The 24,510-nt window shown below is 49.9% G+C and overlaps 2 protein-coding genes across 6 annotated transcripts in view; one reads left to right on the forward strand and one right to left on the reverse strand.

The window, feature by feature from the left end:
* The window catches only part of LOC133749920 (peroxisomal ATPase PEX1-like), a 25,723-nt gene continuing 1,213 nt past the window's right edge, over positions 1 to 24,510 (forward strand). Inside the window, exons 1-4 of one of the 5 annotated variants that reach the window (XR_009864631.1) lie at positions 1 to 152; positions 500 to 643; positions 4,799 to 4,929; positions 5,829 to 6,022. Coding sequence is in view for 4 of the 5 variants with exons in the window: in XM_062179291.1 (XP_062035275.1) it covers positions 24 to 152; positions 500 to 643; positions 4,799 to 4,852 (327 nt within the window). In the remaining variant the exon portion in view is untranslated. Of the gene's footprint in view, positions 153 to 499; positions 644 to 4,798; positions 4,930 to 5,828; positions 6,023 to 11,241; positions 11,487 to 16,048; positions 16,642 to 24,510 lie in introns of those variants that run through there. The other 4 variants (XM_062179291.1, XM_062179287.1, XM_062179289.1 and 1 more) reach the window with 4 other exon arrangements.
* Positions 6,719 to 24,510, reverse strand: part of LOC133749408 (protein lifeguard 1-like) — a 25,373-nt gene continuing 7,581 nt past the window's right edge. The window contains exons 4-11 of the mRNA XM_062178557.1: positions 22,101 to 22,179; positions 19,719 to 19,772; positions 18,382 to 18,472; positions 15,094 to 15,131; positions 14,928 to 15,015; positions 10,597 to 10,686; positions 8,723 to 8,770; positions 6,719 to 6,871 (exon numbers count right to left, since the gene is read on the reverse strand). Of these exons, the coding sequence (XP_062034541.1) occupies positions 6,719 to 6,871; positions 8,723 to 8,770; positions 10,597 to 10,686; positions 14,928 to 15,015; positions 15,094 to 15,131; positions 18,382 to 18,472; positions 19,719 to 19,772; positions 22,101 to 22,179 (641 nt within the window). The remainder of the gene's footprint in view (positions 6,872 to 8,722; positions 8,771 to 10,596; positions 10,687 to 14,927; positions 15,016 to 15,093; positions 15,132 to 18,381; positions 18,473 to 19,718; positions 19,773 to 22,100; positions 22,180 to 24,510) is intronic.

Consider the following 24,510-nt stretch of genomic DNA (forward strand, 5'->3'; position numbering starts at 1 on the left):
CGGCCGAGCCGCGCTGCGGGACGATGTGGGGCGACGGTCGCCCGGCGGGGTCTGGGGCCGGCGGGGCGGCCGTGACCGTGGTCTTCACCAACGCTCGCGACTGCTTCCTGCACCTGCCGCGGCGCCTCGTGGCCCAGCTGCACCTGCTGCAGGTAACGCGCCGGCCGCGGACGCCGGGCCCGCAGCCCCGGAGGGGGCCCCCGGGGCGGCCCGGGGGGTTCTGTGCCCGCCCCGCCGCGTCCGGAGCAGCCCCGGGCCGGTCACTGGCCTCCCCGCTCGGAACCCAGAGCGACGTCCGCATGGTCTGCTGTTAACGGCTGAGGCCGCTGGCGGTGCCCGACGAGGGTCAGCGGCCTGGTTGCGCCCGCGCAGCCCCGGGTGGGGAAGGTCGCAGGTGTTGCAGGCGCTGGCGGCCGCGGCCGCGGCGTCGCGCGTGCAGGATCCCGCGTGGGCCGCAGCCGGGCTGAGACCTTTCCCTCCCCGGTCCCCGCGTGCACAGAACCAGGCCGTCGAAGTAGCCTGGGGCCGGCAGCCCGTGTTCCTGAGCTGGGTGGAAGGCCGGCGGTTCAGCGACCCAGGCGAGAGTGTGGCTGAGATCAGCCGGCAAGTGGGGCGGACACTCGGGCTCTCCGACGGCGGACAGGTGAGCCCGGGGGGCTGGCGGCGAATTCTGGGAGCGGCGCCAGAGCCGCGACAGCAGGGCCCAGTGGACGGTAGATGATTGCAAACGTGTATCTTTACACTGATATTCGAGTAACTGAGTAATTCCCTTGTCCTTCGCTATGCTTCTTCCTTAGTTTTGTATTCTGTTTCCTCTGATACTCACTGTTTAGGTCCCTAACTATGTTTTGTTCAATTCTTTTTCCTTTATGAACAACTGGGTTTTACCCTTGTTTTCTTTTTTTTCTTTCTTTCTTTTTTTTTTTTTTTTTTTTGACAGGTAAAGTTATAGATAGAGTGAGAGAGAGACAGAGAGAAAGGTCTTCCTTCCGTTGGTTCACTCCCCAAATGGCCGCTGTGCTAATCCCAAGCCAGGAGCCAGGCGCTTTTCCTGGAGCTTCCACGTGGTTGCAGGGGCCCAAGGACTTGGGCCATCCTCTACTGCTTTCCCAGGGCAAGCAGAGAGCTGGATCGGAAGTGGAGCATCGGGAGTAGAACTGGCGCCCATATGGGATGCCGGCGCCTTAGGCAGAGGATTAACCTACTGGGCCATGGTGCCGGCCCCTACCCTTGTTTTCTAATCTCCCATTCTGTTGATTAAAAATACCAATTCTACAACTGAAGGTTATTTTTCTGCTTTTTCAAAGTAGATTAGTTATTGGAGCTGGTGTTGTGGCTTCATGGGTTAAGCTGATGCCTGTGTTGCCAGCAGCACATATAGGTGCTGGTTGGAGTCTCGGCTGCTCAGGTTCTGATCCAACTCCCTGCCAGTGTGCTTGGGAAAGCAGCGGGGATGGCCCAAGTGTGTGGGCCCCTGCACTCACGTGTTAGACTTGGAGGAAACTCCTGGCTCCTGGCTCCCTCTGCCCAGTTCTGGCCATTGTGGCCATTTGGGGAGTGAACCAGGGGAAGGAAGATTTTCTCTCTCTCTTGCTCGCGCTCTCTCTAATTCTCCCTTTTTAATAAATTTTTAAAACTTTTTTTTTTTTTGAACAGGCAGAGTGGACAGTGAGAGAGAGAGACAGAGAGAAAGGTCCTCCTTTTGCCGTTGGTTCACCCTCCAATGGCCACCGCGGCCGGCGCACTGCACTGATCCGAAGCCAGGAGCCAGGTGCTTCTCCTGGTCTCCCATGGGGTGCAGGGCCCAAGCACTTGGGCCATCCTCCACTGCACTCCTGGGCCACAGCAGAGAGCTGGCCTGGAAGAGGGGCAACTGGGACAGAATCCGGCGCCCCGACCGAGACTAGAACCTGGTGTGCCGACGCCACAAGGTAGAGGATTAGCCTATTGAGCCGCGGCACCGGCCTAAATTTTTAAAAATCTTTAAAAATAAAGAAGTGATGTAAAACTCTTCTCATGTGGAAACAGCTTAGCTTTAGGAATTTCATTTTGTTTTTTTTTTTTAAAGATTTTTTAATTTATTTATTTGACAGGTAGAGTTATAGACAGTGAGAGAGAGAGAGAGAGAAAGGTCTTCCTTCCATTGATTCATCCCCCAGGTGGCTGCTACGGCTGGAGCTGTGCCGATCTGAAGCCAGGAGCCAGGTGCTTCCTCCTGGTCTCTCACGCGGGTGCAGGGCCCAAGCACTCGGGCCATCCTCCACTGCCTTCCCGGGCCACAGCAGAGAGCTGGCCTGGAAGAGGAGCAACCAGGACTAGAACCTGGCGCCCATATGGGATTCCAGCTCCAGAAGCAGAGGCTTAACCCAGTGAGCCACGGCGCCGGCCGCAGGAATTTCATTTTCGAAGAGTCGCGTGTTTCGTGGGCAGTGTGCTGCTCCCCTGTATTACTTGGCAGTTCTTAAATGCAGCACTCCTCAGAGCATCACAGAGCACTCTTCTCCCGGAGTGCTGTCAGGGAGCTCCCAGGTAGGTGCTGTGTTTCGGTTAGGATATTCGTGTTTGCCTCTGCAGAACTGGAGCTTCACGGGCGTTGTCACTTAGATTTGGGTGTTTTGGAACTAGACCCTGTGAGTCAGGAACGAAAGGAAAGGAAAACCGGGTGTGTTCAGGATATCTAAGCCTACCGTGGTGTGGACCATTAACTGCATTTACGGTGCAGCTATCACCCCTGTCTGTGTTCACAAGTTCTCCCTGGTCCTGGAGACTGTATAACCGTGTGTCATAACTCCCAGCTCTCCCTCCCCCGGCCGCTGATGACCACCATTCTGATTTCTGTCCCTATGAACTAGCCTCTTCTAGATATTTAACACAGGACAACACTTGTCTTTTTGTTTCTTATTTCACTTAACAAAATCAAGTTTCATCCATTTTTTAGCAGGTATCAAAATATTGTTGCTTTTTATGTCTAATAAGCTTGCATTGTATGTATACAACACAGTTCTTTTTAAAGATTTATTTGTTTATTTGAAAAGCAGAGTTAGAGAGAAGGAGAGACAGAGATTTTCCATCGGCTGGTTCTTTCCCCATGTGGCTGCACAGCCAGAGCTGGACTAATCTGAAGCCAGAAGCTTCTTTAGGTCTCCCATGTGGGTGCAGGGACCCAAGCACTTGTGCCATCTTCTGCTGTTTTCCCAGATGACTAGCTGGAAGCTGGATGAGAAGTGGAGAGGCCAGGACTTGAACTGGCGCCCATATGGGATGCTGGTGCTGCAGGTGGCGGTTTTACCCGCTATACCACAGTGCCGGGCCCCACAGCATGGTTTGTTCACGGATCGATCTGTTGCCAGACACTCAAGTTGTTTCCACCTTTTGGCTGTTGTGAATCGTGCTTCTCTGAGCACTGATGTACAGCTCCGAATCCTTGCTTCCAGCTCCTTGAAGTGTGTGCCTAAGAGTGGAGTTGCTGAATAATAACGTGGTGAGCTTCGTAAGGATCCACCAGACTGCTTTTGATAACAGCTACGACAGTATTTGCTTTCGAATGCTTTACTTTTCAGCAGGGTATGAGGGTTCCAGTTTCTGCAAACAACAACACTTGTTTTCCGGCTTTTTTGATACTAGCCATGTTAATGAGGGATGAGCAGGATTGGCACATTGTTTTAGAATGATGTAGCACCTCTTAGGTGATAAGACTACCTGAGTCTGGTGATGGGTCTTTTAAACAAATTTAACCCTTTGCAATCAGATCTTTATTCAAAATGATGATGGAGGCCAGCCCTGTGGTATGGCGGGTTAAGCCGCAGCCTGCTGCGCCAGCATTTCATATGGGCACCGGTTTGAGACCAGGATGCTCCACTTCCAATCCAGCTTCCTCCTAATGCACCTGGGAAAACAGTGGAGGCTGGCCCAAGTCCCTGGGCTCCTGCACCCATGTGGGAGAGCCATTAGAAGCTCCTGCCTTACACCTGATCCCGTCCTGGTCATTACACACATTTGGGAGTGAACTAGTGGGTGGAAGATCTCTGTCTCTCCTCTGTGTGTAACTCTGCATTTCAAATAAGCATTCACAAATATTAATAATGATGATATTGATGGTGGTCGTAATGGTGACGTTACTTTTAGATTGTGTTATTTGGTTATTAACTAACTGAAATAATTATTTTTTGGTAAGTTGATATTCTTAATTACTTAAGTCAAAATTTACCAAATTTTAACAAGTGTACATTGGTTTTCCCTCATTGTTTCCTGGGGATTCAGGAATAAAAGTAACTGCAAGAATGAGACTTACCATGATACTTTTAAACTTTTTAATGAAGATGGGTTATGTGTTCATGTTGATAAAATGCAGCATCTAAGGGCTCATGGGGCCACAGCACCTGCTCTCACACAGCTGCTTTGTTGTTTGGCTCTGTGCTTTATTTATTATGACAATGAACAATGAGAGCCATAAGAATATGTTAGGGCCTCTAAGCTAAAAGTAATGTTGGTGCTGCAGAAAAGAGAGTAACTGTGTTGCTCCCTTTGGTCTTTGCTTCTCCAGTTTACTTGGACACAAGGTCATGGAGGAATCTCCTTCATACCAGATTTCATGAATAGGGCTTTGGAGTAGGGCCCCTTATCCTGTAGTTATGCTATTAACAATTAAGCTGTTTAATGACCTTGCCATAGAGTCCAGTTGGAAAATAAATATTGATTAAAATGGAGAGATGCCCTGCAAAGAAAAGGCAGAGTTGTTTCTCCCGCTGAAGTTGTAATCTAAGCCGTTTGTGTTTGTTTTTGTGCTTAATACCCAAAGTGGTTGGAGTCAGTGAAGCCTATGAGGGTGCTGCCAATTGTCTCTGGCTGTTAACCAACTCCAAGCCCTGTGCTAACTGTAAGTCTCCCATACAGAAGAACGAAGGCTGCAATCACATGCAGTGTGCCAAGGTAAGAGGTTAAAGAGGGTTTTTTGCAGGCTTTGTAGTCGGAATCTCAGTTTAGTTGGATTGTCAGTCCAGAGCAGAAATAGTAAAAGCATAAACATCTTGTTGGGTTTCAGATAGTGTTTAGGAGATTGCATTCTACATTTCTTGCTGAATAACTTAATGGTTGGTGTATTTTCCTAAATTGTACATTCACCATGAATGTAAGGGTAGGCAGTGGAAAGAAGTGGTCATCAAAGGAGGTACTTTTCTCTGAAGGGAGGAGAAAACTTCCACTTTGCTTATAGCCTTGTTTAAATACTGATGGAGTCTATGGGTTCAAAAGGCTTCTATAGCCTAGGCAGCTTATGTCGAGTATGTAAGAGTGTTAATTGTTAAATTAACAACAGGAGTCACTGTGCAATAACTTCCAATGCAGAACCTCTGTCCTCAAAGAGTTGTATTATAATTATGTCTAAATGCTCACAAAAGATGTATCATTCTTGGGTGCTTTTTTAAAGTTAATTAAGTTTCTAAAAAAAAAATAAAGTGAAAATAACTTCAAGATGCAATGACTTTGAACAGCCCTTTTTTTGTGGAAATTGTACTCTTAGCAAAAGTTCATTCAAAATGGATCTTAGTGGAGAATAGAACTGGGAATGGGAGACGGAGGAGGGGCGGGGTGGGAGAGTGGGTGGGAGGGCAGGTATGGTGGGGAGAATCACTATATTCCTAAAGTTGTACTTATGAAATGCATGAAGTTTGTATTTCTTAAATAAAAGGTTTCTTTGAGGGAGGGCTGGAGAAGTAAGGGTAGGCTGGGGCTGGTGCTATGGTCAGCGGGTAAAGCCGCTGCCTGCAGTACAGTACTGGCATCCCACAGGGGTGCCAGTTCGAGTTCCAGCTGATCCCCTTCCGATCCAGCTCTCTGCTATGGCCTGGAAAGCAGTAGAAGATGGCCCAAGTGCTTGGGCTCCTGCACTCACATGGGAGACCTGGAAGAAGCTCCTGGCTTCGGATTGGCTCAGCTCTAGCCATTGCAGACATTTGGGGAGTAAACCCAAATGGTTTTCTCTGTCTTCCTCTCTATAACTCTGCCTTTCAAATAAATAAATTAATGATTTATTAAAAAAAAAAGTTAATTAAAAAAAATAAAGTAGTAGGGGGCTTCAAAGGAAGCCAGTGGTCCCCTGGTAGTCAGAAGAGGTGGTCTCTGAGCCACGCCCACAAGTGCAGGAGCGACGGTGACAGTAGCGGCTGACACTCTGCCGAGCCCTTCGTGTCCATTAACTTGCTTCATCCTCTCGAAACATGGCGGGGAGATACCAGTATTCCCTCTCATCTGACTCGAATCCAGGGAGAGGCGGAATTCCTTGGTTTATCTTACTCTTAATAATTGCTAAAATATTCCCACGTTACGTCCGAATCAAGAGAAGCAGAAGAAGTGAATGTAGGTTTTTGTAAGCCACTTTATTCATGTTTACAAATGTTTACCGCTTCCACTAGTGCCTAGAAAACTTCAACAAACTAATGAGCATCTTACAAATGTTTATGGGAATATGATTACGGTGTATATCCTTGGAAATTGGAGACATCAGAAAGTCTTGCCATGTGACAATGGAATTAAAAATACAACAGTTTCAGCTACCATCTACTGAACACTTGGTGTCTTTGACAGAAAAATAAGGAAGCATTCTTAAATTTTTTTTAAAACTGAAGGGCTCGAGTGGTCACCTCTGCATGTCTGAGCCTGGCAGGACCTCCCAGTTCCCCCTCCTTCCCTCTTCTCAACACAAGCAGCCTTGGCCTCATGACTACCGGCCCAGACCAATCAGTTGCAGAATAAAGAGGAAAAGGTTGATGATGTCCAGGTAGATGTTCAGGGCGGCAAACACGTACTCCTCAGGGTCCAGGTCGGAATGAATATGGCGCCCCCCCACCATCAGCTGCACATCCATCACCAGGTACTTGAAGAAAAGGAGGGACAATTAGTGCTTAAATGGCACATCTCTCTCAAATAAGTGTCCTAAATGATCTGGAGAAAAATTATGAGTACCAAGAAAAAATATTACAGAAAACCACTTTGTGGCTGTGCTATTTTTTTTTTAACTTAAAGTATTCATTTTATTTGAAAGACAGACACAGGGGGCCTCCCATTCTTTGGCTTACTCTCCGAATGCCCGTGATAGCTGGGCAGAGCCAGCCCAAAGCCCAGAGTCAGGTACTTAGCGTGGATTTTCCATCTGAGTAGCAGGGACCCAAGTGCTTGAGCCGTCGTCTGCTGCCTTCCAGGTTCTGCAGTAGCAGGAAGCTGGAATCAATAGGTAGAGCCAGGACTAGCACCCAGACACCCTGATGCGGGATGTGGGTGTTCCGCATAGCAGCTTAACTGCTCGTGACTGTGTCACTCATCAGTGCCTTGGTTGCTCATGATGTCCTGAGTTTGTGCTCCGTAAAAGCAAGTGCTCAACTTCCTGAGGCCTAGGACACCAAAACCCTGAGCTTTCCTGCCATCAACATGTGGACCTTGAGTCAGGGATGAGGACCAGGTTGACCAGGTGGACACACAGACAAACTGCAAAATGCCCGTGTTTGTGACCTTTTACCCATATTCTTTCTGAGCAAAGAATGAAAATAAAGATGGCCCCTGGACATTGGATCCACGTGGAATCATAATTCTGAGTTCCTGGGGCTTGAAGTGACAGCAGATGTGGTCGTTTGGGGGTGGCTTTGTGATTGTGTCACCACATCCAAAATGAAAGGAGGAGAGGGGCTTCGTGACTAAATAACTCCCAGATAATCATTTCAGCTCAGCTGAAATAGTTATAATACAGTTATGAGTCCCTAAAATATCAAGAGGAAATAAGTCAGCGGACCCTCTCTGATGCTGGGATTTGTGGCCAAGTGACTGGCCCCAGGCAGCATTTGAGGAAGGAAAAGAAAACCAACACCCAGCCCCTCCTGTCCACACTGAGACTCGGAGTCCGGTGCTGGGAAGCTAGGCCAGACCCCCAGACCCGCTGGCATTAGGGAGAATTCTTGGTGCTTTAGAACACTGTCTAGTGCAGTCTGGCATCTGCTCTCCTGGGCTCCTGGTTCCCACCTGGCCTTGTAGAAATGAGAAGGAAGGAACAGACAGCTACTGGAGAGGGGCAGTTGGCCTAGCGGTTGGGATGCCCACTGCCCTATCGGAGTGCCTGGGTTCGACACCCACATTCAGCTCCCGACTCCAGCTGCTGCTGATGCATACTCGGGGAAGAGCAGTGATGGCTCCAGTAACTGGGTTCCTGCCACTCGTGGAAGACCTAGGCTGAGTTCATGGCTCCGAGCTTCAGGCTGGTCATTATGGGCAAGAGTGTTTCTCTTCCTCCCTCTCCTTCCCTCCCTCCCCCCACCCAAGTTAATTGAGCACATCTTGGGTAGCCTCATTCAGGTTCACTACAGATGTTACCGAGCACGGTGTGTGAACAGCCCAGTTAAGGAAGATGAGGTTTACCTGAGCCTTGGAGAACGGAAGAAAGAACAGTGTGGTGTCTGGCAGAGAAGGGAGTCAAACAGGAGGCAGGGACGGGGAGAGGGCATCTGGTGCCTACATCCCAGGTGGAGTGCCTGGGTTCAAGTCCCTGCTCCTCTTCCAATTCCAGCTTCCTGCTCATGCACACCTTGGGAGGCAGCAGGGGATGACTCAAGTCGTTGGGTCCCTGCCACCCATGTGGAAAACCTGGGTTGAGTTCCTAGCTCCCAGGCATTTACAGAGTGAACCTGCAGCTGGGAGAGTGCTCGCTGGCTCGTTCTCAGAAAAGGGGAAATGGACTTACAAATGAGAAGATCAGAGTTCCTAGTCCCGCATACAGCAGATGCAGCCACTGCAGAGAAAGGAGACCACATACACAGCATTAAGATCGGGGTTTGGAATGACGAGACAGTTCACCTGGTCACTGCTGTCAGGAAGGGACCGACGTTATGAAAGGCAGTTCTTTAACAGCATCTACTCAAGTCCAAGCAAATGCAGGCAGCGCTGGCAGGCACAGGCCAAAGGTGAGGCCCCCATGGGGCAGGATGCAGAGGTGGTGCCCGACATCTGAGGGGAACATGGCATGAGCTCTTCAGGGTGAGGAAGTGGTCCTGGGAGGGCAGGCAAGAGTGCTCTGCTCACCTGGAGCCAGCCGCAGAGTCTGGAGACACAGTTTTTTCCGGACCCCGCCTACAAAAGAAGCACCTGAAAACTAAAGTCTAGAGGATTCAAAGCTATGAGTCACACAAGTGTGTAGACTTAGAATAAGGCCCCATTAAGGTCTTCCATTCAAATGTATGTGCAAAGTTATAGATGTTTGGGAAAGGAAATTTAGAACAGGAACTGAAAACCACACCCAGAGATACTGTAAGGACCTACGGAATCCACCTAATAAATGCTCATGCTGTTGCTACCAATATCTGGTACCATCCACAGTGACTCAGAGAGCTGCTGCCTTTTAATGCAAATCTTCCTGTCGCCTTGGAGTTTATCTCTGAAATATGGGTGCCACCTCCTTGCCGTTAAGCCTAAGTGGTGATTCTTGAAGCTGCTTATGTCTGAAGATCATGCAGCAAGTCCACGTGTTGCCAAGGGAACTCTGGTCCAGTATTTGGAACACGCTGGCCTTGGGGCTTTAGTCAAAGGCTCAGAGGCTCCAGTCAGTCCTCCGTGGGCCTGGACTCCTACAGTGTCCACAGACGGACCACTCACAGACGGACACCACAGGTCCAGATCGTATCTCTTGCTGTCCACTCCTCCGCCAATTTCTGCCCACACACAGTGCAGTGTGGTAGACACAGCCTGGACACTAGGGCTACACAGATAGTCTCAGTGCCTCTGCTGCCCCTTACCATCTGGAGAAACTTGGGTGTGTTTTTTAACGTCTTTGAGATTATTTTCTTATCTATAAAGTAGCAAAAATGCATCCTTTTCAAGACTGTTGTCAGAGTTTCATGTGATGCCTGCGTGAAAACACATGGGCATAAGCGAGTGTCCAGTATCTACTAAGTGCTCAGTGTATGGAAGGAAGGAGCCGGAACTGCAAAACCAGAAGGCTGCTCTAGGTTGCTGCCGGAAGTGCCCGGACAGGCCTGTCTCACCCACCCCTTCCAGAGAAGCTATAGCTGCCCGCAGGGCAGGAGTGTGACCCTCTCTGTGGGCAGATTCACTCCAGGCCCTCTTGGGAAATAACAGCTGTGCTCACCTAGCATAGAATCCCCCACCCATGACTCCTCCCAGCAACCCCTTCCACCAGGAAGGGCCCACAGACCTGCAGTCTCTGAGGAAGTAAAACTGACCATGGCTGGTTGCCCTGGGAGCCACTGGTTTGATTAGGTTAGGCCATGGTAGCCACCACTCAACCTCTGGCTGGGAGTGGCGGGGCTCTTCTGGGGAGACTTCGATGGCCAACTTCAGTTCAAGGATACTTGATGGCCTTGCTCAGCCTCCCCTAGGACACACAGGCCTGCACCCTTCCTTCTTCCTCTTCGCTTGGGGTCAGGGGTGCCAACGTGGTCTGACAGCTCTCCAGCCTTCCTCGGCCCTCTTCTTTTCTCTCAGAATCATTGCATGTGTTATCCTGTCACTTGTCTGTATCTCCTAGGACCCTAACTGACACAGTGGCACCTCACTACATGTTCCAACAATTCTGAGGTTTGCAAATGAGATTCCACTTACATACGATCGGACGAAGATTAAGATGATCCCATAGGCCATCAGTACAAAGAGGAAAACAAACAGCACCCCGTTGAGCAGAGTGAAATCCCACTGAGAAAACAAACAGCACACAAAACACAGGGTTATCTTCTACAAGGAATTTCAGGATACCTGGAGCTGCTCTTGTACTTGTGTGGACAGAAGCTGCCCATTTCTAATAATTCATGTTTGGCTGAGAGAACTTTGGAAAACCAAAGTTTTCTCCATAAAAATGTTACAGTGAGGGACCAGCGCTGTGGCGCAGTGGGTTAAAGCCCTGGCCTGAAGCGCAGGCATCCCATACGGGCGCCGGTTTTAGTCTTGGCTGCTCCACCTCCCATCCAGCTCTCTGCTGTGGCCTGGGAAAGCAGTAGAGATAGCCCAAGTCCTTGGGCCCCTGCACCTGTGTGGGAGACCTGGAAGAAGCTCCTGGCTCCTAATCAGCACAGCTGCACTGTTGTGGCCATTTGCGGAGTGAACCAGCAGATGGAAGACCTTTCTGTGTCTCTTGCTTTGCCTTTGCCTCTCTATAATTCTGTAAATCTTAAAAAAAAGCTACAGGGGCTGGTGCTGTGGTGCAGCGGGTAAAGCTGCCACCTACAGTGCAGTAATCTCATATGGGTGCAGGTTTGAGTCCCAGCTGCTCCACTTCTGATCCAGCTCTCTGCTATGGCCTGGAAAACAGTGGAAGATGCCCCAAGTCCTTGGGCCCCTGCACTTGTGTGGGAGACCTGGAAGAAGCTCTAGGCTCCTGGCTTCAGACTGGCCCAGCTCCAGCCATTGTGCCCACGTGAGGAGTGAACCACAGGATGGAAGACTGACTCCCTCTCCCTCTCTCTCTCTCCCTTCCCCCTCCCTCCCTCTATAACTTTGTCCTTCAAATAAATAAAATAAATATTTTAAAAATGTTATAGGGACTGTGATTTGCTACAGGAAAGAGAGAAGGTAGATGTATAAATGGATTGACAGGAACCACAAGTTGACAATTTTTGAAGCTGGGTAATAGGTTCATGGGGGCTTAATGCTATTTTGTGTTTCATATTTATAAGAAATTTCCCCCTAAGGGCCTTCCCTGTGGTGGAGTAGGAAAATGATGCCAGCATCCCCGTGGGCGCCAGTTTGCATCCCAGCTGCTCCACTTCTGATCTAGTTCCCTGCTAATGCGCCTGGGAAAGCAGGGGAGGATGGCCTAAGTGCTTGGGCCCCTGTACCCATGAAGAAGACCTAGAGGAATCCCTGGCTCCTGGCTTTGGACTGGCCCAGCTCTTGCTGTAGTGGCCATTTGGGGAGTCAACCAGTAGATAGACGATCCCTCCCCCTCCCTCTCTCCCTCCCCCCCCCCCGTAACTCTTTCAAATAAATGAATAAATCTTTAAAAAAAATTGAAAAGGTAGATTGAAGAAGTAGGATATAAATTTGTATGTATTATATAATCATAATTATTCATATTTGTTAAAATGTGGGTGGGGCATAACAGAGGTTAAGATGCCGCTAACCCTCGATCCCATATCTGAGTGATGGGTTCAAGGCCTGCTAGGCTTCCACGTCCACTTCCTGCTCTTACACATCCTGGGAGGCAGCTCAAGTACTTGGGTCCCTGGTTCATGTTATAGTCCTACTGGACAACACAGGTCTGGAGAGCAGTAAATCTGGCCTGTGACAGTGACATCTTAAGCTTGCTCCTCACTGGCAGATAAAAGATGTGACAGTGAGGAGGTTGATTCAGATGTGGGCTCTGTGTGCTCTGATCAGGTTCACCAAGAACTTTAGCCTTCGGGTCCCAGAGCAGGCAGTAACTTGGGGACCCAGGCGACCGCTATTTGGGGACAGAAATGGGTCACAGCTTCTCTGCCCTCTATCCCCCTCCTTGGCAGATGCCTCGAGCTCCCACAAGCAGCACTTTTATTCCCAGACCCCACTGTCAACAGAAAAGCAGGGAGAGATGAGACTGAGGGACTGAGCACATTAGAGCCACACGAAACTACCCTTCAGGGGCAGGCGTTGTGGCTTAGCTCTTAAAGCCGCAGCCTTGTACGCCAGCATCCCATAAAGGCGCCACTTCCCAAACCGGCTGCTCCACTTCCGATCCAGCTCCCTGCTAATGCACCTGGGAAGTTAGTGGAGGACGGCCCAAGTGTTTGGGTTCCTGCACCCACATGGGAGACCTGGAAGAAGATTCTGGCTGTGGCCTTGGCCCAGCCCTGGCCATTGAGGCCATGTGGGGGAGTGAACTAGTGGATGGAACATCAGTCTCTCTAGAACTGTTGACTTTAAATAAATAAATAGGTAAATTAAAAAAAGACTACTCAGTCTGAAGAAACAGTTTTAGTTTCAACCATGGGATCCAATTAAATTTAAAGCAAACGGACATTTCCCCTTGCTAAGTGGATGACAGGTGGGGTTCACAAGGAAACTCAGGCTGGTTGTGTGCTGTTTCTTCTGCAGCCCTTGGTTGATAGTGACTTTTGCAAGCCCCACTACCAAACTTCAACAGGAAACAATGTTGTCTAATCGAACATCAGTTCAGCTGCCCTTCACAGTCATCCAAAACCAACTTTAAAATATTTTCCAGTATAACGTTCCTCTCCCCACAGCACCTCAAACTCAGATTCTAGGTCACCTGTGACTTAAATTCCAATGGGCTATTGAAAATAGGCTCACATTATAGAAGATTTTAACTTGCCTTCTCTTAATTTGAAAGACAGAGAGAGACAGATGGATAAGAGAGATTTCCCGTCTGCTGGTTCACTCCCCGAATGCCCACAACGGGCAGAGCTGGGCCAGTCTGAAGCCTGGAGCTTGGAACTCAGTCCGGGTCTCCCACATGAGTGGCAGGGGCCCAGGTACTTGATTTGTCACGTGCTACCTCTCAGGGTATCAGCAGCAGGAAGCTGGGGTAGAAGCAGAGGAGTTGGGACTGGAACTGAGGCACTCCGATCCGGCATGTGGGTGTCTCAAGGGGACTTAACCATGGAAGCAAATGCCCTCCCCTGGAAGATGTTAAATGGCTGCATGAATCCGTGCACTTGGCACCAGCTCACCCCTGCGTTGCAGGGTGGCATATCTGTTTTACGGAGAGGCTGGTTTTTAATGGATGAGCAGCTTGGAGGCGGCAGGCACTGATCTTACCATGATTAACGTTAGATCTCCAACTCTGGCTGCAGTTTGACTAAATATCTAGTAGACCCTCTGCCTCGCTGACACTGCTTTTTTTTTCTTTCTTCTTTCCACCAGGAAAAGATTAAAATTCTGCTTGTGTAGATCTTCCCTGTGATGTATTTCAGACAATTTGGGAAAACACACTCTCTTCTGGGTCAGTTATTCAGCTCACTGAGACAAACCCAGAGACATGACCAGCAAGGACTGCTGAAAATCTCAGGGTAGCCGGCGTCGTGGCTTAACAGGCTAATCCTCCGCCTTGCGGCGCCGGCACACCGGGTTCTAGTCCCGGTCGGGGCACCGATCCTGTCCCGGTTGCCCTTCTTCCAGGCCAGCTCTCTGCTGTGGCCAGGGAGTGCAGTGGAGGATGGCCCAAGTGTTTGGGCCCTGCACCCCATGGGAGACCAGGAGAAGCACCTGGCTCCTGCCATCTGAACAGCGCGGTGCGCCGGGCGCAGCGCGCCTACCGCGGCGGCCATTGGAGGGTGAACCAACGGCAAAAAGGAAGACCTTTCTCTCTGTCTCCCTCTACTGTCCACTCTGCCTGTCCAAAAAAAAGAAAAGAAAGAAAATCTCAGGGTAGGCGAGACACAGTCTGATTTCCAACTTAAAAGGAATAATCCCAAATCCCGCAGTGTTCTCGGGAATCCTTCTGAGCCTCATGATCCATGCAACTTAGTTTTTAAACTCCCTGTGTTGCGCAGGGTCCCAGCAGGGAAAAGATGGCTCACTCAAGTAGGACAGTGTGAGGGGGGCTGGTTGATAAAGGAAAGACCTACAGAAGTGTCTGCAAGCAGGGGAAACAGATGGGGTAGTGCTAGGCCCAAAGGGAAAAGAGAGGGAGCAGGTACAGGAGCCCAGAAGGTGATGCAGGATTGGCCACTGTGAGACGCACAGTGAAATAGAGGAGACCCCAGGGAACTTGTTCTGAGGAGGCTGTGGGGATAGATAACTCCTCTCTCCCTCCAGCCTCCAGCCAGGGCTCCCCGTGGGCCAAAGCCCATGGAAAACCCAAGTCCAAAGGCAAGAGGGCCATGGAGTGAGACCCCCAGGACAGCAGCGAGTGGGGAGTAGGGGAAGCAGGAACCAGGAGAGGTAGAGGGACCCACCCCACACGCACACTCAGGACAAAGATGGGTCTCCATCATACTCACTTTTGTTTGGAGAGCGAATAAAGTGAGCGCTAACGTCACCAGAGTGGTCGCTGCTGTTGCCCACAACACTTCCTCTGCCTTATAGAAGCTAAAACCAGAGATTGTGATTATTGTCCACACACGTTCCCAAAAAGGTGCACTAAAAGGAAGTGAGTCAAAGACTTACACTGATATGGCTCCCAGCAGCAGCCCTTGAAGAATTGTCTGAAAACAGAATTCACAGTCATTCAGCTGCTCCCCTGGGGCCCAGAATGTAGAGGAGGGGCCTGGAGGCCAGTGGGGGTGTTCTCTCTGGCACCCACAAATCTCTTAGAACACAATGGTACCTTGAACATAGTCGGTGAGTCCATTGTGTATTAATTAGGAATGCAGAAACCAAGGTCAAAGCTTGGTTTGTAGACCACAGCGTCATTGATCAAACGGGGCCATCCACACTGCATGTTCCCATTTTATCAGGGCAGGACCCGTATTTCTACAAACGTGTCACCGACAGCGTGGGCACTGACACTTTCTATAGTGCCTGCCTGAGAATAAAATCCTTCTTCAAACCTCAGACACGGGGTTAGGATTGAGACCTTCTTAGCTCCAGGCGATGGGGCACACCTGTGGACGCCAACCATAGCTTCAGAGGAGAGCCGCTCTGGGACAGGAGAACCCCATCACCCCACAGAGCCAGAGCTCGGGGGGGCAGTGTGGGAGGGAGGCAAGGGCTGAGAGCCAGCAGGTAACACCAGGAAGGTCACCAAGGACACGTGGGGCCCATGTCAGTCTCCAGGACGGCACAGACATGGTGTGAGGACTTCAGCATACAGTGGCCACAGGGCCCGCAGCCAGACCCCGGCCCGTGGGATGCTCCAGCAGAGCACACCCCGGCACTTGGCTGACTCCCTGGTCCATGGGAAGAGCCGGGACAGCCTCGTGCAGTCTCAGGGAGTGAGGACCAGGACATAGGCAAAGCGCAAGGCAGCCAGGCTGGCTTTGGGCTTCCCCAGTGGCCAGTGATGGGCTGGAGTGGGGGCTGGGAGAGCCCCAGGAGTCCCTCAGGTTGCCTTTGATTCCCACACCCGGGGAGTGTGCCTGCTTTGTTACACTCACTAAGCAGGCTTTCTATCCCGTTCCAGGAAAAAAGGAGACGCCTCTCCCCCAAGCGTGAGGCAGTACTGGGCGCTGGCGTCTCTCTGCTAACTCAAGGCTTCCCGCTTGTCCAGCTCCAGCAGCACGGGAAGGAGGGCTGAGTGCTGGGAGCTGGGGGGCCTGGGAGGAGAGGAGAAGACGGGCTCTGAGAGGTCAAAGCTGCCGAGGACTTCAAGAGCTTGGAGCGTGGGCTCCAGGCCCCCGGTTCTAGGGCACAAGAGCCTCTCTTCAGAAGGCGAGCCAGTTTCCCACGTTTTCCCTGAAAGGTTTCTCCACATATTTCCTGACCCTTGGGCGAGACGAGAGAAGTCTACAAAATAGAACAGAATCTTGGCCTTTCTCTGTGCCCCATGACCTGAGACTGCTCTGAGGTAAACACCCGAGATGAGAGATTCCCGAAGATAACTGTGTGTCCTCTTGAAGTAAACATCAGAACCACGACTGACTGACAGAGAGGGGAGGTGAGGTGAGGCAGAGAGAGAGAGAGACAGGTCTTCCATCCAGTGGTTCACTCCCCAGCTGGCCACAGCGCCAGAGCTGGGCCTATCAGAAGCCAGGAGCCAAGAGTTTCTTCTGGGTCTCCTACACAGGTGCCGGGGCCCAAGCATTTGGGCCATCTTCTGCTTTCCCGTAGCAGAGAGCTGGATGGGAAGTGGCGCAGCTGGGACTACGACCGGCACCCATATGGGATGCCAACACGGCAGGGGGCAGCTTGACCCACTACACCACTGTGCTGGCCTCCATGGCCGATTTTTAAAAATTAGAAAAGTCACACATTTCTGGGAAAACAGCACCCTCTCTGCCCCAGCATCTTCCTGGTGCGACTGCTCACGGGGCCTTGCTCGTTCTCATGACCAAGGGGGCGCAGGCACACGGGCCTTGCTGCGACTTGTGACCGAAGCCAGCCACCACCTTCATCTGAGCCTGTTTCTCGTGCTGTCAGACGTCGCGCCAGTCCATCTTCTCCGCTGTGGGTCTTTGGATCCACTCCTTCAGGTCGGACTGGGAGCCAGAGGAGGAGAGGGTGGCGAGCAGGTGCCCTCCAGGGATGAACCGTTCACTGCCCCATCCTGAGACTCCTTGGGACAGTTCTGGATTCCCCCCAGAGCGGCCAGACACGCAGGGAATTCCCATCCCTGGACTCAGGCGAGCCCAGGGTCTCGGGGAAACCAGAGGCAGGTGGAAGAGAGTCGGGGATGGGCACCCGGGGCTCTGTGGCCCTGGGCTGAGCTGGGCGTGAAATGAGAAATAAGGATTCCTTTCAGGTGTAGGAAATGGCAGCGCTGGGGGCTGGCAAGACCCTGGGGACCCCCACGGTGGCACAGGGAGGAGCTGGCTGCAAGGAACGGGCCTCTAGGTTCTGTGCGGCCCTAGGGGCACTGGGCGACAGACGAGGGGCAGCTGTGGTGAGGCCTGCAGGCCAGGGTCACCAGAGAGGCACTGGGGGTCCAGGACCCAGAACCAGCAGCCAACAAGGAGAGCCTAGGCGCAGAGCCCCCAGCAACAGCTCTGTGGCCAGGAAAACCTCCTGACTCGATGTACAAAGGGGGCAAACCCGAGCTCGGAGACGACTCCCACTCCGGGTGGGACTTGAGGCAGAAGTAAAATACATGGGGTCAGCGCTGTGGTGCAGAGTTAATGCCCCGGCCTGCAGTCCCTGCATCCCATATCGGCGCTGGCTCGAGTCCCAGCTGCCCCACTTCCAATCCAGCTCTCTGATATGGCCCGGGAAAGCAGTGGAAGATGGCCTAAGTGCTTAGACCCCTGCACCCACGTGGGAGACCAGGAAGAAGCTCTCGGCTCCAGCCAGTGCAGCCATTTAAGGAGTGACCCAGTGGATGGAAGATCTCTCCCTCTGAAATAAATCAATCCTAAAAGAAAAAAAAAAAAAAAGGAAGAAAAGGATTTTGTGACTGTTGAATTTGTTATAAATGCAAAAAGATGATAAAATATTTAAAAACATGCTTTCTTTAAAAAAGGAAGCAAAATACAAGTTACAAAGTAAAGCGTGTTTCTGGCCTTGACTTTGGAAGTGGATGTGGCGCTCCCTCCCTCTAACAAAATGCATTTGCGTTGCCCGATGGGGCCGGGAGCCGTTCCTGCCCGCAGCCTGAGTAGGTGCGGGTCAGCGCAGGAGCCACTCGCTGTATAGTTCACTGACTGCCCGTGACAGCCAGAATTCCACAAGAGTGTGTCTCACATAATTCCCACCTGTGCTGTCCCCCTGGAAGTTTGCACAATAAAAAGAATGAGTTTAATAAAGTGACAAAAATCTATTTCAGAGGGGAACTACAACTGGTGCCTAACATGGCTGACTTACGAAGAATCCCAGGAGAATGTAATTGGCAGGCACCTGCCTGCGGAGATTCCCACAGCAAGCCAGGATAATCAGTACGGCGAAAAATGCTGGGCTGCAGGACAATTTAAAGTCACGTTAGTTGTTTGCAGTGATTATATCAGTGTTATAGTAGATACAAATATATGACATTATCAAAACAAATATTAGAAAATAAACACAAATGTTATCTTCTTTTTTTAAAGGATTTATTTTTATTTGAAAGTCAGAGTTACATAGAGAGAGGGAGAGATAGAAAGTGAGATCTTCCATCTGCTGGTTTACTCCTGAGATTGCCTAACCAGCTCTGGGTAGGCCAGGCTTAAGCTGGGAGCCAGGAGCTTCTTCTGCTTCTCCCATGTGGGTGGCAGGGGCCCAAGCACCTGGACCATCTTCCTTTGCTTTTCCAGGCCATAGCAGAGAACTGGATCCAATGGAACCAGTGCCCAAATGGGATGCCAGTGTTGCAGGTGGCGGCTTACCCTTGTGTAGCCAGGAGGTCTACTTTAAAATTAACTTTCCTCATTGTCATCTACAGATAGCTTATGCAATATTTTGAGTTTTTATTGTGAAATAATTAAATATTCACAGGAATTTACAAAGGAACCAAGAGGCCCTGTGAAAATTTTACTTATTTTCTCAGTGATTACATCTTACACGTTTGTAATTCATTATTACACCCCTGATTTGGCATGGGCTCAGGGCATAGATATAGTTCCATGCGTGTAGATAGATGGAACCACCACCATCACAACTGAGTCACAGTGATCCAGACAATAAAATGCATCAATATGGGGCCTGCATTGTAGTGCAGTGGGTTAAGCTGCCAGCTATGACACTGGCTGGTTCCAGTCCTGGCTGATCCACTTCCAGTCCAGCTCCTGGCTAATGCACCTGGGAAACAGCAGAAGTTGGCCCAAGTGCTTGGGTCCCTGTCACCCATGTGGGAGACCCAGATGGGGTTCAAGGCTCTTAGCTTTGGCTTAGCGCAGCTCAGCCCTGCCTAGCTGTTATAGCCATTTGGGAAATGAACCAGTGGATGGGAGATCTCTTTCTATCTGTATCTCTGCCTTTCAAACAAACAAACAAACAAATCTTAAAGAAATCACCAAAGACCTCAACAACATTCATCAATCAACAAGACCTCCTTCAAACTACCCTTTGTAGCAGCACCCACACACATTCAGCCAAAACTCCTGACAACTTTGTTTTCCATCTCTAATTTTGTCATTTCAGGAAGGTTCTACCCTGTTTTCATTGTGGAAGGACCTTGGTCAGTAGCTAACAGACAACCATGGTACATTAAATCCAAGGATACTTACAAGATTGCGTAGGTGAACCAGGGGTTTTCAAGCACCCAAGTTTTCAGAGCCTGCCTGTTAAAAAAATTAATATCATTTTATAGAATAAACAGCACATTTTTCTAACTAACATTATATTTAGATAGACATGAAACAATCATAGGACAAGAATGTGGGAACCCCTAAATGATTAATAATGACAAGCAGGGTATTATTAATGACCAGTTAATTAAACAGGAAGGCATTGCCCCTCCTAAAACAGACAGATTTATAAAAAGATATTTTCATAGGTTGTAAGTCGAACCTGGATATGTGCAAATGTCCCAATGAAGTTGTTATTTTGAAAAATACTGAGGGACAGATGTTTGGCCTAGCCCTTAGCATGCTGGGTAGGATGCCCACATCCTGCATTGAGGTGTCCTCGCTCTGGTTCCTGACTCTGACTTCTTGCTAATACACACCCTGGGAGGCAGTAATGATGGCTCAAGTAATTGAGCTCCTGCCACCCAGGTGAGAGACTTAGATGGAGTTCTTGGCACCTGGCTTCCATCTTCTGGCTATTGTAGGCATTTAGAGTGTGAACCAATGAAAAAAGGTTTTCTGCCTGTTTCTACATCTCTCAAACTTTTAAAAAATATTTATTTGTTTATTTGAAAGTTAGAGAGAGAGAAGGAAAGACAGATCTTTCATCGGCTGGCTCACTCCCCAAATGACCACAAAGCCAGGAGCCAGGACCCCTCTTCAGGTCTCCCACGTGGATGCAGGGGCCCAAGGACCTGGGCCATCCTCTGCTGCCTTCCCAGGCACACTAGCAGGGAGCTGGATTGGAAGTAGAACAGCCGGGACATGAACCCATAGGGGTTGCTGGCACTACAGGCAGCAGTCTAACCCAGCATTCCACAGCGCCGCCCCCGCCTCCAACTTAAAAAAAAATTAAATGCTGATATGATTATGTGTGCTAATAAGCAAACGAAATCAACTCCTCATGCATTTTTTACATGAATATAAATTCACGGGTGTTTCATAGGATGTGTTAACGCAGCAATGGAGCATCATCCTTCAAATAGCTTCTGAATTTCACAGTGTCACCAGCCTCCAGGGTCCCTATAAGCTTTTTTCCTTATCTGGGTTTATCTACAAAAATGGCTCATGGAAAATGTAAAAAAACAAAAGCATGCCCAAAGTAAGAGTAAGAGAAAATCCTTGGCTTAGAAACAAAGTAGAGTCCATATTGTGACAGAAGGTTAAGACACTTCCCAAAGCAGCATCCCATATGGGAGCGTCAGTTCAATTCCCAGCAGCCTCTCTTCCAATCCAGCTCCCTGCTAATGTGCCTAGGAAAGCAGAGGAAGATGGCCCAAGTGCTTGGGCCCCTGCCACCCACATGGAAGACCCAGGTGGAGCACCTGGCTCATGGCTTCAGCCTAATTCAGCTTTGACTAATGCAGGCATTTGGGCAATGGACTGGGGGATGGAAGATCCCTCTCTGTTACTCTGCCTTTCAAATAGGTAAAATAAAATTTTAGGAAAAAAAGAAAAAGTCAAAGTAAAATTCTAGGAATCTACCCTCCCCCCCCCCCTTGGGTCTAGGAATTGCAGAAACAAAGCTGTGAAAATGTTACGACCAGGGCCAGCGTTGGGACATAGCCAGACAAGCTGCTGTCTGCGATGCTGGCTTCCCATTGGAGCCCCAGTTTGTGCCTTGGATGCTCCACTTCCAATCTAGCTTTCTGCTGATGTGCCTGAGAAAGCAGGGGAGGACAGCCCAAGGGCTTGGGACCCTGCACCCACGTGGGAGACCTGGAAGAAGCTCCTGGTTTCAGCCTGGCCCAGCCCTGGCTATGGCGACCATCTGGGGAGTAAACTAGTGGATAAAAGATCTCTCTGGCTCTCTCTCTCTGCCTCTCCCTGTAACTCTGCTTTTCAAATAAACAAGTCTTTGTAAAAGATTTATTTATTTATTTATTTATTTGAGAGGTAGAGTTACAGAGGGAGAGACAGAAAGAGAGGTCTTCCATTTGCTGGTTCACTCCCTACATGGGTGCAGTGGCCAGGACTGGACCAATCAGAAGCAAGGAGCCTCTTCTGGGTCTCCCACGTGGGTATAGGGTCTGTCCCAAGCACTTGGGCCATCTACCACTGCTTTCCCAGGCCATTAGCAGACAGCTGGTAAGGAAGAGGAGCAGCCAGGACACAAACCCTTGCCCAAATGGGATGGTGGCACTAGAGGCAGAGGCTTAGCCCACTAAGCCACAGTACCAGCCCCCCAAATCTTTTTTTCAAGAAAAGTTATGGCCCATGAATGATTAAGAAAAAAGACGATACATTTTTAACTATCAAAATTACAAAAAGAATGAATGTGATGAGGTCACATTTAATTCCACACCAGCCGTGAAGACTCACCAGAAAAGGAACAGGCTGATAATTAACGCGGTGACTAACAACTGAGCTGACAGGATGAGGAACACTTTCACAATGAAAGCTGAGGAGACAGAAGCATTGTTTTTGTTACACAACATCCAAAAGTAAAACTATAACCATAGCGACCTGTGTCTGCTAGCTGGGGGAGGGAGCTCTCCCTGACTTGTCGGAGGATGGGAAGGCAGTGCCGGGTAGCAGCGGGTGGAGTGACGACAGAGAAGCAGCCCTGCAGAGCTGCACAGAAACGCAGTCCGGGTGCTTACACTGCGTCCCCGAGATGTCAGGGCTTGTCTGTGGGAGCACCAGGCTAGGGTATTTAACGCCTTATGATGTGTGCCCCATCTGCTGGCTCATCCCCCAAACGCCTGCAACAGCCAGGAGCCGGAACTCCACCTGGGTCCCCCAAGTAGGTGGCAGGGACGAAGACCTGGGCCGCCCTCTGCTGTCTCTCAGGGACATGAGCAGGGCGCAGCATTGGAAGCAGAGGTGTGGCTTGAATTCAGGCACTCTGATGTGGGACGTCGGCATCCCAGATGGTGTCAGACACCTACCTAGTAGGCGTGAATCTGTGCTCATCGATTGGGAAATGATTTCTTAGATGTGGTGCCTGAAGCACAAGCAATGAAAGAGAAAACACATTTATTGGATTTCATCAAAAATGATAGGGAAAGTGTTTGGCACATTGGTTAGGATGCTGCTTAGGACATCTGCATCCCGTATCACAGTGCCTGGTTCAAGTCCCAGTGCTGCTCCCTGTTCCACCTTCCTGCTAATGCACAACCTTGGAGGCAGCAGATCCTGGTTCAGATGGGTCCTTGCCATCCGTGTGGGAGATTCCGATTAAGTTCTGGGCTCCTGGCTTAGGCCTGGCTTGCCTGCTGCAGGCCTTTGGGGAGAGAACCAGAGTATGGGAGATCTCTGTTTCTCTGTCTCTCTGCCTTTGAAATAAATAAAACAAACATTTAAATCTATAATTCCACTTTACACACTTGAGAACAAGCATAATGAAAAAGACATTAACAGGTGATGCCAGGGCTGGCGCTGTGGCGTAGCAGGTAAAGCTGCCACCTACAGTGCCGGCATCCCATATGGGCACTGGTTCTAGTCTCAGCTGCTCCACTTCCAATCCAGCTCTCTGCTATGGCCTGGGAAAGCAGTAGAAGATGGCCCAAGTCCTTGGGCCCCTGCACCCGCATGGGAGACCCAGAAGAAGCTCCTGGCTCCTGGCTTCAGATTGGTGCAGCTCTGGCTCACGCGGCCAGTTGAGGAGTGAACCAGCAGACGGAAGACCTCTCTGCCTCTTCTCCTCTCTCTTGTGTAACTGTGACTTTCAAATAAATAAATCTTTAAAAAATATATACTAAATATCATGGAATTGCACACTTAAAAGGGGGCAGTTTTGAAATTTGTAAATTATGTCTGCCTACAACTGCTTCAAAAGATTGTCTTCACAATCTTTGTCTTAAATCCATTGTCCTGAATCCACTGTCCTGCCAACTGTTCCTTCCCGCCCCCAGCACGCTCACCCTTTTATACACTGTCTGAGTATAATATGTAAAAGTGGGGAAGAGCCCACCCTCTGGCCTCTGGGAGAAGCAGATACAAATAATTAACATCAGTGGGGAGGCTTTATGTATTTTTCAGCTGTCCTACCTCCAACCTCATGTCCTCATCTGTGAAATGGTAATAAGATGACTTCACTTAATGAAGTTGTTGTAAAAAAATGCAAGCATATTTCTCTTGTGCAACACCCCATGGAGGGCTAGCATCTGAGGCAGAGGAGGCTGACTGCTTAGTGGTGTCCAGCCTCTCCAACCTCCTTGGCATCTGACCCAGCTCTTGTTGAGGGCGGCAATGGGCCCAGCTGGAGAAGCATGGGGGTGGGGCATGGGACACAGAAAGGGTCAAGGACCTGTCCTTGAAAACTCTTGGCTGTGGCTTCTGGGTTAGCCTTTGAGAGGAGGTCAGATTTGTCTGACTCTGAGGGGACACTGATCCATGGACAGCACCCCCTCGGAGCTATCAGGGCAGAGCCCCTGTGTTGGCCTTTGTTGTCCCTGGGCTCCAGGAGCCATCTCTCCAGGCAAGGGTGAGCTAGCAATGAGGTTCAAAGCTCACAGTCCACCTGAAAGTTGGCCAGGTCCCAAGAAGGCCCAAGAGTGACAGAGTGGACATCAAGGACCTGCAGCGTTAGCCTTAAATAGCAATACTTGAACTTATTTCACAAGACAGGAAAAAAAATAAAACCCTCATTTAAGCTACAGTTTCTTAGCCTTCTATTATTCACTGCTGAATGTATTTCCTAACTTTATAGAGTTAACATCTAGGGCATTGAAATATGGTTTTTAAAAACTTAAGCCATGTAACAGGCTAATCCTCCGCCTTGCGGCGC

Source organism: Lepus europaeus, chromosome 20, assembly GCF_033115175.1.
Source record: "Lepus europaeus isolate LE1 chromosome 20, mLepTim1.pri, whole genome shotgun sequence".
In the NCBI taxonomy this organism is placed as follows: Eukaryota; Metazoa; Chordata; class Mammalia; order Lagomorpha; family Leporidae; genus Lepus; species Lepus europaeus.